Consider the following 14616-nt stretch of genomic DNA (forward strand, 5'->3'; position numbering starts at 1 on the left):
ATTTTTCTGTTTCCACCTTTTGCAAGCTTTTACCTTCGCCTTTGAAACGTTACTAACCCTTTCAGTAAGTAAGAGCTGAGGGCTCCCAAAATGAGCCAAGGTCCCCTAGCAGATCCTGGATTTGAATTCAGGCATCTGTGATACAAAGCCTGGTTTCTTTCTACCCTGAGTGGATGCTGAAGGCATGCTCACAAAATCCGCCAATGGCCCATGCAGGGAAGGAGGAGAGAGCTGACATTTATCAAACACCTACCAGGGGCCATGCACTCTGCCTATCGATTTCGTTCCGTTAGTCAGCTGATGTTCACTGAGCACCTACCACGCGGCAGGCACTAGAAGTGATGGGCATGGGCAGTGGCCAATAGGACACCTAGGCTTCATGTGCTCTGACAGTCTGGTAGCAGACACAGGCAGACATTAAACACAGAAACACAAAAATAAATGTTGTGATGGGTTCTATGAAGTAAAATAAGTTTTAAGAACAACAGAGAAGACCTCATTTATATTCGGAGGTGGGTCTGGGAGACCTGTCCGTGAAGGTGACACTGGAGCTGAGATCTAAGCTGGAAGCTGGTGAAGACCCAGGGAAAGGGGGTTCCAGCAGAGGGACCCGCTAGTGACAAGCCCTCAGCTGGGAAAGCGTGCAGTGGCCTCGAGGAACAGGGGGTGCACTGGAATTTGGGTGCAGCAGGAGCAGGCTCAGAGCAGGCCAAGGAATGTGGATTGTGTTCTGAATGTTGTTGGGCAGCTTAAAGCAGGAGAACTCGCGGCTGGATTCCTGCTTCTCAAAGGTCCTTCTGGATGCTGTGTGGGAAGGGGGAGCACCGGTGAGGAGGCTGTGCATGAGCCCAGGGGAGCATGGCCTCTCGCTGGAGGGGGGGGTGAAGGTGGAGATGAGAGCAGGGCTATAAAGTATCGGGATGTTAGGGGAGGAGTTTCAGTGATGGCTTGAGCAAAGAGGTGGGTGGAGATAGTTCCCTGAAATGGGTAAGACTTAAGAAAAAGCAGGATTGGGAAGGGAAGACCATGAGATCTATTTCTGATGGGCTCTTTGAGATGCTAATGAGACATCCCAGTTGGGGGGCTGGGGGAGCAGTCTGGCCAGAGATAAGGATAGAGGCTCGGATGTGTCAAGCCTGGGAAATGAATGGCAGGGAGAGAGGAGGGACGCTGGGCCTCGGCCAGGCAGACCGAAGCCAGCAGAGGACAGGAGAGCCTGAGCCAGGAGTTTCCAGAACGATACAAAGACAAGCAGGACAGTGGGTTATCAGAGGAGTAGGAAGAGAATTTTTCAAGAAGAGAGGCGTCCACGTCTGTTGACAAATGCTGCAGGGAGAGCGAGCTAAGAGGAAGGGAAGGGACAGGGCCCAGTCTTTTGGCAAAAGCATTTGGTGGAGGAGCAGTGATCGCCCCCCCCCCCCCCCCATGAGCAGGAGGAAGGTGGCGGAGACAGACGTGTGCCAGCGTCTTTGTAGGACATTTGGCTGATGGGGGCAGCGACAGAATGACGGGTGAGATGCCGTGTCAAGCCCGCCTTCTCCACAATGGCAGACCCAGGGCGTGTCCCATGGCTGATGGCAGGATCCAGGAGAAGGGAAGGAACCGGTGGCTGGGCCACGGCCTGACTGCAGACCACCTGCCTCTCCTCCCTGGGCGCTCTGTAAGCTGTCCTCCTGCCCCAGGCCATCGGGCTTCCGCTTTGTGTTCTAACACTCTCCACTCCCCCTTCCACAGCCCCCTGTCCCCGCCCTGGCCCCGTCCCTGCGTCCACCTGACAGGCGGTCAGCGACGTCTGTGGGACTGGATCGCCGGGCGGCTGCCTCACAAATCCCGAGCGCGGCCCTGGCGGGAAGAGTTAGATCTGCTCTGCGGGAAGGCGGCCAGCAGGGAGGCTCTGCACGTGTCAGTGCAGAGGCAGAGAGCACAGGCGAGAAGGGGCCCCGGAACGTGATGGGCACCCCCCGCTGGAGGTGGCCAGGTGTGGGCTAGAGGACCATTGTTCGCAAGGGGGGGGTACTGCAGTGCCGAATCCCCCGGGGAACTATGGGGAGCTGGACAGATAGCACTAGAAATGGTTCTGCTGACTCCTGGCTTCTTCCCTGCCTGGGTAAACCTGATGCTGGACGGGCAGACTCACAGAGCCTGGGCTCAAGCCCCACCACGCCTCCAGTCTGTGGGGCTCAGGGTGAATGTCCTTACCCCCCTGCACCCCAGTCGCCTGCAGGGCCCAACCAACAAACAGAAAAACCAAGACCAAAAGCAAAGTTTCAGCCCTGGCCTTTTGGCTCAGCGACTAGAGTATCAGCCTGCGGACCAGAGTTCACCTCCGTTGCAGTTTGTTCCCGACCCTGCTTGGGGTCGTGTGGGTGGCAACCAGTTGATGTGTCTCTCTCACGTCGATGTTTCTCCCTCTTCCCCCCTCTCTCCCTCCCGCTCTATCTGAAGATAAATGCAAAAATGTCCTGGGTGGGGGGGGTAAAAAAAAGCAAAGTTTCAACTACGTCATTAAACACAGGTGAACAGCCAAAGGGGAAATGGGGTGGGGGGGTCATAATGGGCCTACCACCCAGAATTCGTCTAGAGGATTACCCGAGAGGTGCCCGTAAAGAGCTCGCCGTGGCGCCTGGTACACGTATACTAAGCTGAACACGCCGTATGCCAGCTGCGCTGATTAATTCTTATTATTTTGAGCGTTGTTCTTTAGCCTGTAAGGGTCTAGACTGTGTTATCTTTTTTTTTTTTTTTAATCCTCACCCGAGGACATTTTTTCATTTTTTGTTCAGATAGAGTGGGAGGGAGAGAGAGGAAGGGGGAAGGAGAGAAACATCGACGTGAAAGAGACACATCGAGTGTTTGCCACCTGCACAACCCAACCAGGGCCGGGGACAAACAGCAACTGAGGTACATGCCCTTAGCGGGAACCAAACCCGGGTCTCCTGGACTGCAGACCGATACTCTACCGCTGAGCCAAACTGGCCAGGGCTAGACTGTGTTATCTTCAAAGTCCTCTCCAGCCAGAGATTTTGACCACTTGCTGAGGAGTAAGTGCTGAGCCTCAGAAGGTCCCGGCGGAGCCCCTGACGCCACAGAAACATCTGGAATGGCGCACAGAATTTGCAGGGAGTGGTGACCAGGCCTTGGCCTGTTTTCCCAGACTATGTCTCAGGAACCTGTGTCCGTACCGCAGCGGAATCCGGTGACACTGGGTGGGACTGGAGTGGGGCCTTTGGGGCACTCTGGTGGCCGGCCGTGTGACCTGTGATTAACGAAATGATGGAATTGGGGCCTTCGTCTTTGATGTTTGTTATTTGGGTGCTGCAGGCTTCTGGGGGTAATGGTTTTTTTTTTGCAAAGTCTGTTTATGGTTCCTTCCTGACCCTTATTAATTCTTCCATCTAGCCAAGGACAAAGGTGACAGAGTGACTCGTTGCTATGATGCTTAAACACGGTGACTTCGTTCATGCATGCAACTTTTGTTCCCGAGTTCTCCCTTCTTCTCTTGAAAGATGGGCACTGAGGAGGTTTCCGCCTGGGTGGAGAGAGGCCGCGTGGAGCATGGTGGGCCCCCAGCCCCAGCCCCTCCGAGCAACCTTGGGCAAGCGAAGTGTGACCTTGGGCGCGTGGCTGGGCTGCTCTCGGGTCGCCGTGACATTAAGTGAGCGTGCCCAGGGAAAATGCACCGTATGATTCCTGGTGGGCAGAGCGTCCTTAATAAATATGGTGTGTGATTTTAATTGTTATTGTTCTTAAAACATTCAGAAACTGCCATCACTCCCAATGTTTCTGGAATCCCGAGAAATTGCTCGCCTGCGGCTCGTCTTACAGAAGGGAGGAGCGTGGCCAGGAGACTGGGGTGCCTGGCTCACGGCCACGCAGTGCGCGGGGGGAGACCCTCTGACTCTGCGTGGGGTTTCCTCCTTGAGAGCCCAGTCAGCGGGCTCACTGATCCCACAAACACTTGTGGAGAGCCTGCTCTGTGCGAGCTGGAGGTGGCAGCCAGGTCCCTGCCTTCACAACGGCCAGGTGTGGAGACAGGCAGCCAGCTCCCTGCATTGAAGGGCGAAGCCAAGGTCATGACAGCACTGCAGTGACCGTGAGGGAGAGGGCAGCATCGATGTGGGGGTGACAGCGGCATCACTACTGCTATTTTAAAGCATGCATTGACTTTTTCTGGGCAGTGCCTTTTAAAAGCCCCTGGGGGCAGACAGTACTATCCCCACTTTGCAGATGAAGAAGCAGAGACCTCAAGAGGTGAGAGGACTTGCTGAAGACTAGACAACTAGTAAGTAGCAGAGGGGACCCAGACTGCCCACCACACTGCCAGTCACTATTCCACAGACCTGAGCCGTCTCAAGGGAAATGCCCAGGTCTGATGTCCCGTCCGGAGTCCTTTGAGACACCAGCTGAAGACCCGGAGACGTAGTAATGTCTGGGGGACTGTGTGGCGACAGTGGGCCACGGGGCGCCCTGGCAGCGGAGAGCAGACTGAGAGCCTGGTGATTCACCAGCCTGGAGTTGACGCAGCCTTCACAGACGGCGGCGGGGAGCATCCCGCCTCACGGTACCAAGCACTCAGCTAGTGCTCATCAAGGCCGTTCACTTCATTTCCTACTGATGATTCCAACAAGCTCGTGTACTTCCTCACTGAGGATCGCACTGTGAGACAGACCTCTGTTCTGGGTGAGAGACAAGGAAGAGATCGATGTGCGGGTCGCCCAGCCCGTCAGTGCCCTGAATGGAAGGACGGGCAAGAGGCTCAGGTGTGTTCGAGAGGGAAGGAAATGTCCATGTTCCGTCTGGGGCAATGTCCCTGAGGGTCGACAGTGGTTTAATTATATCTCATATACAAACATGCTCTGTAGACTGTACAATAATACGTTGTGTCCCATATTAACAAAGAGCTCCCGTAGGAAAAATAACGCGGGTCTGGCAGTCAGATAGGCGTGGGTTTAAACGCCGCCTCACGCACTTGGGGACCGTGACAAGCCACTTGGCCTCTCCGGGTCTGTGTGCCTCCACTGTAAACAGGGAACACCTGTGCTAACACCCTCTTCCGGACACGGCTCTGAGAACCAGATGAGGAAACAGCGATTATAAACTGGCAAGTGCTGTGCACACGTCGGTATTATTCTTGTTTCCATCCTTAAACCCCAGAATAGACGATGGGATTATGGGAGACGCCACCCGGGCTTTCATCAAGTCCTGTGTCCAGGGACCCTCCCTGGGAGTGCGGAGGAGAGGACCAGAGCCACCAGGAGCCTGTGGGCCCCCCCGCCCGGCTGATTGACAGAATGAGGCCATCCTCTGTCAGGGGCCGCGTCCCGATACCAAGGGGCCGTCTCGGGCCAGAGTCATGTGCGTGGCTACAACTGGAACGTTTCAAAGGCTGCTTTCTCCAGTGACATCGTCAGCCCACATGGAGTTTCAGAAAAGATTCGGCAGCTTATCTTCAGGCCTGGGGGCAGGCGGGAGGGCCGGCGAGCAGAGACGGGCGGCTCTGCCTGTGCCTGTCGCGGACAGCCCACGGAGGAGGGCGAGGCCATCCCTCCAACTGCGAGGCTGCGGCATGGCTGCCTTCTCGGCGTGGGGATTGATACCCCCACTGGCAGTGGCCGAGTGAAGAAGTTATGGGAATGGCCCACGGGCCTGCGCCCCCCCCCCCCCCCCGTCAGCTGTGTGTGCCTTTGGCGAGTCCTGAATGTGAAATGGGTTTGATGGTTACACCTACCTGCTTCATAAGGTGTCTGCGGAATTAAGTTAAATACACACTTAGCCCAGAGCCTTGTTTTTAATGAGGGCCCAATAATAACTACTAGTTTCCTTTCGTTGCTTTTACTATTAACAGGTCACTAAAGCCATGTTACCAAAGAGATGCTTCCAACTCTGATCACAGCCGTGAGGGGTTTTTCTGGGGGGCTGTTGGGGAACAGGGAAAGGGGGAGGATTTCTTATATTTCTTCTGAATGGCTCAGGTAATCGCGGAGACTTGGTTGGTGGTAGGAGAGTGTGCCCAGGTGCTGGGGTGCTGTGGACTGGACTGTGTCCCTGCCAAACCCATGTGTTGAGACCCTAACCCCAAGGTGACTGTATTTGGAGATTGGAAGTAATCAAGGTTAAATGGGGTTGTAAGGGTGGGGGCCTGATCTGATGGGACCGGCGTCCCCAACACTGACATTACACGTGCAGTTTCTGGGGCCACACCACCAACGGACAAAATTCCAGGGCACGGGAACAGGAACTGCGCATCTGGAGACGTGCCCGGGTCATTTTATGCTAAAATGTTTGAAGGCCATGGGCCTGGAAGGGAGGCCGTTCTTCAGCTGGTGTGAGAGGCCCTCCTTCATAGGACTTGCCCTCACGCCACATCCGCCCCACCCGCAGGTCGGGGCCCCTGGCACTGCCCTCAGACCATCCAGAATCTCCACCACTCCATGCTGTCCAGCCGCTGTCAGCTCCGCCTGAACTAGTGCCGGTGCCCGGGTGGACCCGCGGCCGCCTTCCACGGGTGCCCCGCCCCTGCTGCCAGCACCGGCCACTTCAAAACCCAGTGGCCCCGTCTTCCTCCGCATGAAACCCCAAGGTTGGCAGGGCACTCTGGCCTGGCCTGCGAGCACCTTTGCGGTGCATCGTCCTCGGCGCAGAGAGGAGGCTCGGAGGACCGCGGAGTCCGCCCCACTGGAGGTCAAGCGACGATGCTGGAGGAATCCGGGGATGCGCAGTTTCTCAGAAGCCAAGGGAGGACTTAATGCAAAGGTGGAACAATTTCACGGTTTTCCAGCTCCATCATTTGTCTTTTAAAAGTAACTGATTGTGCCTGGCCAGGTCGCTCAGCTGGTTAGAGCATTATCCTGATACACCAAGGTTGCAGGTTCGATCCCCAGTCAGGGCACATAGAAGAATCAACCAATGAATGCATAAGACGTGGAACAACAACAAAATCAGTCTCTCTCTCTCTCTCTCTCTCTCTCTCTCTCTTTTGCTCTCGCTCTCTCCCTTCCTCTCTTTCTCTAAAATCAATTTCAAAAATTGAACAGAATAATAATTAATTGAATGCGCTCTCAATCAGTGTCTTAACTGAGGACATTTTTAGCCCAAAGTCAACCCTTGCAGTGTGAAGGCGGGTTCTCCAGCAAATCCAGGCCCCTTTCTGCAGCTGGCTTTCAAGGTGGGCAGGGCAGGGACTGGACTTGGCAGTGGAGGAGAAGGGACAGGGTTCTCAAAGTGGGGTCCCTGGACTGGCAGCCTCCTCGCCGCCTGGGAACGTGGTGGCAGCCAAACTCTCAGCCCTTCAGAACCAGGACTGAGGGCGGGGGGCTGTGTTTTCACAAGCCCTCCATGAGCCCAAACTTCGAGAGCCTCTGGTCTGCGTCATCTGGGTTTGGGGAAATCTGCACACCACCTAAGCAAAGAGTTCCGCTGTCTTTCTCCTTGGCCCTTGGCCCCAATGGGAACATGGAAGTAGCACCCGTGTCCTACTGCGGAGACAGGCTGGGGGCATGTTAAAAATTATATATCTATATATTCCAATTATTATCAACGGCAGTCATGCATTATCTTATGAATACATTGTTGGGGTGTTTGGAAAGGAATATTGGAAGAAATATTCTGAAACACTTGAATGGCTCTCAAGACTTTCACCAGCCTAATAAATTGGAAAACAAACAAACAAACAAACAAACAAACAGAAACCTCTGCCAAATGGCTTTTCACAAGTCTTCATCACCAGCTCACTGTTCCCGGCCATTCACTTGTCGTTAGTTTAACGGCTGAGCAGTAGCACCTGAGGCTCCAGGGGGCCTGGGTGTCTCTCACCTGCTGATGTATGTGCCCTGCCCCTCTGTGTGCTTTGGCCATTTGGGGACTCCGTAGGTTGAAGTATTTTTAACAGGAAACTAGTTACCAAACCAACTTTATGTTTTAAAGAAAGAAACTAGGTTCCTAGGGTTTCATGGTAAGAGAATAAGTTAATTGGAAATAAAAACCCAGTCGTAAACCAAGTGGTTAGTTTCGTGTTGTGCAAATAGTGGAAACAATGTAACCAGCCAGGAGGCAGGACTTGATGGACTATTATGCCACCACTGAAATAATGTTACGAAGGCTGCACAGCAACATACAGCGTTTATAAGTTTATAACCGAAAGCAGTAAGGACAGCGCTCTGTGCACGTTGTCATTACAACTGCGCGAAAATATCTGTGGACAGAGAGCAGCTGGAAGGCCAGTCAGTGAGGACCTTGGGTCCTTGAGGGGGGACAGGCATGAGCTTTGCCATGCTTCCTGCTGAGATGCTCACTATATTTTATAATCAATGATAACAAGGAGGAGAAAGACCGGGAATGAACATATCGCCTTTCCGTGCAGGATCAGGAAAAAGCTGAAGACGCTGGCCAGGTGGGCTGTGTCACCTGCCCCAGCTCATAGCTCCAGTGGGGGCCCCGCCAGCCTGCTCCTGGAACATCACTTAGACCATCCGAGTGCCCCCGCTCCTTCATTGCTCCTCCTCCTCCCCCTCCCCCCAATCCTTCAAAAGGTTAAATGCCCTGAGCTTAGTGAATACCGACCTGGGTCCAGCCACCGTTTCCTGGGCCACCTTGATGAAATGAGGACCAAAGACAAAGTCTTGTGGAACTCAAAGGTGTAGCCTGGAGGATGGATTTTGTGGGAGCAGAGACCCATGAGTGTGGTGTACAGTTTGGGGCATCCCCTCTCCCCACCCTCAGCAGCCCGCAGTCTCTCTCAGACACACTGACACACTCAACAACGGACGAGCAGAGGAGGCAGGGCTGAGTGAGGGTAGACGGATCCTCTTCGCCAGTCCCTGGCCTGACACGTGTTTGGTTTGCTTTCTCTTTGGTGCTGGCGGTTGGGGTGCACTTTGAGCTCAGGAGACCTGGGGTCTGGCCCTGCTTCTACAAGTTACTGGGGCCTCATTTCCTGCCTCCCCCTCCCCCCCAGTAAAATGAAGATGCTAGACAAAGATTCTAGAGCAGCAATTTTCAACCTTTTCCCTCTCATGGGACACACATTAATTACTAAAATCCTGGAGCATATTTTGCCAACACGACAAAAAAAGAGGTATAATTTTGCTTCATTCACACCGGATGGCTATTGTGTTGGCTGGTGTCATTTTTGTATTTGACAGTCGAAGGGAAAAGAGGTTGGTGCCCTGACTAAATAGGCAGGTGCCGCATGTTTTACAAATCCGTGGGCACCCAGTGGAAGAGCTGGTGCCGAGCCTCAGGTGGTGTGGCGGCTGGGGACAGAGGTCCGAGCTCGGGGTGGGGAGCTCTGTGCGGGCAGAGATCTGGGCCGCTACCTCACCAGATGTCATTTGAAGACTAAAGCAAAACACCCCCCGCCCCAAATCCCACAAAGTTTTTGTAACTACAAAAATAAAGAAAGAAATCCCCGGACTAGAAATGTGCTCCGCTGTTTTGGGTGTGGGACCACAGCTCAGGTGGGGGCTAGCTTCACCCCAGCACCTCCGGTGGCTCCCTGCTCACTTCCTCTGGCCTTCCGGCTGCCTCCAGCGTCTAGTCCTCGGCCCTTCCCCAGCCTGTCCTGCTGCAGGCACCTGGGTTGCTGGGCCACACACCCACCTCCTGCCTTGCTCATCCCTGCTCGAAGCCCAGCCTTCCACCCCGTCCCTGCCCATCGAAGCCCTACCCATTCAAGGCCCAGCTCAAATGCCCCTTTCCCACAAACCTCCACTGATTCCCCAACGCCCCAGACTCCCCAGTCACTGACTTTGCTGTTACCTGAAGGTTGTACATATTTCCACAGAACCTGTCTGTCCCCCACCACTGTGTTCTCACCCCCAGAGCGTTCTTGGTAGGGATGCTTAGGAGGGTTTTTCAGGAATGAGCTGCAAAATCAGCAGTGCAGAAAGCCTGGGTTCAAATCCCAGCCCTGCCACTTACCAGTGTGTGACCTGAGGGCCAGTTAGTTCTTTCTGGGCCTCAACTTTCTCATCTGCACGATGGGTGTTGTAGCGAGGATCAGATCGCCTGGCGCAGCAGATCTGACTCACGGAAGGGTCAGTAATGTCCAGTCCCCTTTACTGCCTCGTCTGTTTTTCACGTATACATCAGTCAATATATCAAAGTAGAACATACGCACAAAAAGGTTACATTGTCTTTTTTCAAAGCGATACGTGTACCTCACTTCAGATTTAAATGGTAGCAGAGGGTTCATAATTAAAAGCAGCTGCCCTTGATGCACCCCTTCCCACCCTCTAGAATTTTCCATTGTATGTTTTAAAATTGTATATGTGTTTACTATAGAAAATCAGAAAAGGTGGAAAAGCCAACCAAGTATAACGCATTAAATCCCACTTCTCATTTGAGAATGGCTTCTTTCAGACCATTTAGCCACGCGTTGTTTTTTCCAGAAAAGGTCCTCAGTGTATTTTTCTGTGCGTTATAGCTCTGATCACTGTCTGTCTTCAATTAAGGGAAGGAAACAAATATTTGTGGAGGAAAGGGCGCTCCGTCCTTGCTGCCCAGTGTGCTCCAAGCACCCTGGCTTATCGGGAATGCGGTGAGCATCTGGGGGCCACCACAGAGCCCGCATCCCCACGAGCTCGCGGGGGCGGCGTGCACGCAAAGCCAGGGAGGGCTGTGTGGACAGAGCTGCTCAGAGCTGCTCAGAGCTGCAGCCCACGGACTGTTCCTTCGGTCCTGGACGGGAGGCTTGAGCCGGGATGCAGAGCGTGCTGCTTCCTTTGTCGAGAGGGACTTGCCACGGAACGCTGCCAGCTGAGCTGAACAATGTGATTGATGAGGAGGGCGGTTTACATTCTGGCCCGGGCTCCTTATCTTGTCAGGGACCAGGGACACGCAGTTCCTGGGCTTGGCACGGGCTGCAGACCACACTTTGGGTAGCGCTGTGTAGATCACAAGCTGGGAAGTTGGGGGCTGGGACCGCACTGGGTTTCTCTGGCTTTAGGTCCCAGCCTCTTCCACTCTGCATGTGTCTGACCCTCCCACGCACACGCACCCCAGGAGGCCCTGGGCCCCCGAGTCTGCTCTTGATTCAGACGGAGACCCCATTTACCCGCCTCTGTCCCACCGGGACTCTGTTTACGTTCAAGGGGTTTTACACCAGGGTTACTGCTCTCGTTTTCAACTCCCCTGTCAGGGCCAAACTAAGCAGGGGGCCTGCAGAGCGTCTGCCGAGGGAAGCTGAGCGAAAAGCCTTGACGGACTTGGAAAGACACAGAACAACTTTGTTCAGCTCACGTTCCCAAGGCAGGAAGAGTTCTCAGATCCCAGAGCCCACAAATAACCCGGTGTCTACAGACTCAGGGCCTGGCTTCTACCTGTGGTGACAAGCTGGTGAATAATACCTCTGAGGCGGGAGCATTCTCCGGGAAGGTGTGGATAGCAGACGGGACTGGCCTCATTGCAGACACCATGGGGCATCCAGTCCAGCCTCCTGTCACCTTCCCCAGTGAGCCCGGGGACTCCCGTGAATGTGGATCCCAGGGTTCATTTTCACTCGGACATTGGAAGGACTCAGAACCCTTCACGTGGCACAGCTTAGTTACAGGAATGAGAGTCAGAGTTTGCATTTCCAGGCCACTCTTCTCTGCTGTGTGACCTCAGAGAAGTTACTCAACTTTTCTGAGTTAGTTTCCTCATCTGTGAAGGAGGGTGTACTAATACTGACCTCAAAGGTTTTGTGAAGATTAGTGACAATGTCTGCAAGGTGCCGAGACCAACTCGTTCGTTCTTTCGCTCACTCATGTGTTCAGCATGTCAGTGTTGAGCACCTCTGGGTCAGGTCACAAGCTGGGAAGTTGGGGCACTGGGGGTACAGGGCTGAGCTGGAGCTCACAGCCCAGCAGCGAAGGCAGGTCGTTGAAGAGCCGCACAGACAAGCACTGACGTGCAGTGTGAGCTGCACGAAAAGTGCAGGGAGCTTGTGCTGGGCCGGGTCTGAGCCGGGGATCGGGACGGTTTTACTGAGCAAGTGATTTTGGATACCAAGAATAAGCAGGTGCTTAGGAGGCAAAAGTAAGGAAAGAACATGCCAGGGGCACAAGGGAGACTAATTAATACATTCCAGCCCTGGCCAATTTGACTCAGCGGTTGGAGTGTCAGCCTGTGGACCAGAGAGTCCCGTGTTCGGTTCCCACTAGGGGCACATACAAAAAAAAAAGTACATTCCAGAACATAGTTTTGGGTAGAGAAAAGGGGTCAGGTGTATTTTACCTTTTGAGGTAAAATTTGCAGACAGCCAAATGCACAAATCTTAAGGTCCAATTTGATGAATTTTGACAAACACACCCTCGAAGCCAACACCTCTGTCCAGGTGTGGAACATTGCCATCAGACTGGGCTTACTGTAATAACATCTCTCTTAGTTTCAAAGTTAGGGGCTGGCTTTCACTGGGGACATTTAATCTTGGTGCAGAGGGCTAAGGCTTTGGACCAGGCTTACATCCCAAGTCCACCACTTTCTACCCACAGGACTTTGCCCAGGTCTCCCCACTTCTCTGAGACTCAGTTTTCCTCATCTGTAAAATAGGGCTAATTAAACCCACCGCATAGGGTTGCTTAAGGGATCAAATCTGCCAGTGGTTTTCTATGCCCAGCTGGGCGCATGGTAGGTGGGACCCTGTGAACAAGCTCTGTTTCGTTTCCGGAATGGATGCTATGGTGGGCAAGCCTAGTGGGCGGAGCCAGGGCAGCTGTCGCACGTGCCGCTAACTCTGGTCTCTTTGCCCACAGGGATGTGCCTGCAGGCCTTCATAGAGGCTTTCTTTTACCTGGCTCAGAGGAAGTTCAAGATGCTGCCCCTCCACGAGCAGGTGGCCTCGCTGATCGACCTGTGTGAATACCACCTGTCCCTGCTGGACGAAAAGCGGCTGGTGTACGGCCGCAGCGGCGGGTCAGGGACCCAGGAAGCCAGTGGCACGTCCCAGGAAGCCAGCCCGGCAGCCAGGCCAGCAGAGGGCCAGCTCCCGCCCTGCACAGGCAAGCCCTCCCATTCCAAACAAGCCCTGTCCTGAGGGCCGTCTACCCTCCCTGAAGAAGAGAGAGGCCCTGGGCTTCCGGCGGTGGAGAGAGCTGCTGAGAATTCCCGCCCGGACCCCGCTCATCGGCTCCACGTCCGCTGAGCTGCGCCTCGCGGGGCCGACTGACTCTCGCCCGCCTGCCTCCCGGCACCTCTTGGGGGTCAACCTGTTTGCAAGTCATCATGGACATATGACGTCCCAAAGGCAGCAGATGGCATCTTCTGTGTGCGCTCACAGGAAGTGACATGGGGTAAAGCTGTTGTGTTGGGGCCCCGGCAGTTCCCGGACAGAGAGCTGTGGCGAGGAAAGGGCTTGAGGAGGCCGAGTCTCGGGTGCGTGGGGCCCCGAGAGGACGCTGGTTGAAGCCCACGAGCATCATGTTTGTTTCCTACCACCTGATCTGTGGGAACGAAGTGGAAATATCCAGTAGGCGTCCGTGACTCTCCCGTCCCCATCATGTGCTACATGGGTGTAGTTAACAGATTAGCCTCATTTATTTCATTAGCTTGCCAATTGCTGCAGTGTTCGGTTTGTTATTAATTAAGAAATAATCACCCTGGCCGGTTTGGCTCAGTGGTTAGAGTGTCGGCCTGCGGTCCAGAGAGACCCGGGTTCGGTTCCCACTAAGGGCACGTACCTCGGCTGCAGTTTGTCCCTGGGCCCGGTTGGGGTTGTGCGGGAGGCAGCCACTCGATGTGTCCCTTTCATGTCCACGTTTCTCCCTCTCTCTCTCCCTCCCACTCTATCTGAACAAAAAATGCAAAAATGTCCTCGGGTGAGGATAAAAAAGGAAATAATTAACGAAGAAGTCACTAGCTAAGCCTCCTCGAGTCTCGAAGCTGGCAGGAGCCACAGAGATCATTTTGCCTGATTTTGTTTGACCTCAACCCCAAAGCAGGAGTCCCAAGGCCGCATGGCCTCTGATGGGAGCCCTCCTTGGATGGGTGCTCACTGTGTGGCCAGCGCTGCTGAGGGCTCCTGTGTGCCCGCCATGTGCCGGGCACCCTGTGGGAGGGAGGGCTTCTGAGGGGAGGACACGGGGCCTGGGTGAGGACACGGGACCTGGGTGAGGACGAGGACGGGCAGGAGTGTGAGGCCAGCAGCCCAGGTGCCAGGCGTGGTGTGGGGCAGGGAGCCCGGCTCTCCTCCTACAGGACCCTCCCTTGTCTCCACCCGTGTGCCCAGGAAGCCCTCCTCTCAGAGGGGATGCCTTGTGGACAGTCACAGTGGCATGTGGAAAGTGGCCGTGGTTGAGTCCAGGTCCAGGGCCTTGGACACAGGCAGATGGGAGATGGCCCTTCAGGGCCACACTCTCCACCGTGTTGTTGGATTTGGGCCTGGCACACTCTGAGTCAGGAGGACACAAGGTCCGAGGGCACCAGCACAGTGCCTGGCACACAGGCAGGCTCAGGAAATGCTGGCGAAGGTAGGGCGAGGGGGAGGGGCGTGTGGGCAGAAGTGTGTCCCAGACCAGCACACCCGTCTTCCTTCTCCTACTCTGTCCTTGTCCTCTTCCTTCTAAGACCCAGCCCGTCTCCTGCTCCCTCCCCTCACCCGGACCCAAGGGGGCAGCTGACTCAAGCTCTCACACAGGCTCC

At 54.7% G+C, this 14616-nt stretch overlaps 1 protein-coding gene across 1 annotated transcript in view; it reads left to right on the top strand.

Moving 5' to 3' along the window:
- Positions 1-13012, top strand: part of TTLL11 (tubulin tyrosine ligase like 11) — a 205029-nt gene extending 192017 nt beyond the window's left edge. Inside the window, exon 9 of the mRNA XM_036261723.1 lies at positions 12732-13012. Coding sequence (XP_036117616.1) covers positions 12732-13012 — 281 coding nt within the window. The remainder of the gene's footprint in view (positions 1-12731) is intronic.
- Positions 13013-14616: the final 1604 nt, after the last annotated feature.

This window comes from Molossus molossus, unplaced genomic scaffold (assembly GCF_014108415.1).
Source record: "Molossus molossus isolate mMolMol1 unplaced genomic scaffold, mMolMol1.p scaffold_m16_p_14, whole genome shotgun sequence".
NCBI classification, from domain to species: Eukaryota; Metazoa; Chordata; class Mammalia; order Chiroptera; family Molossidae; genus Molossus; species Molossus molossus.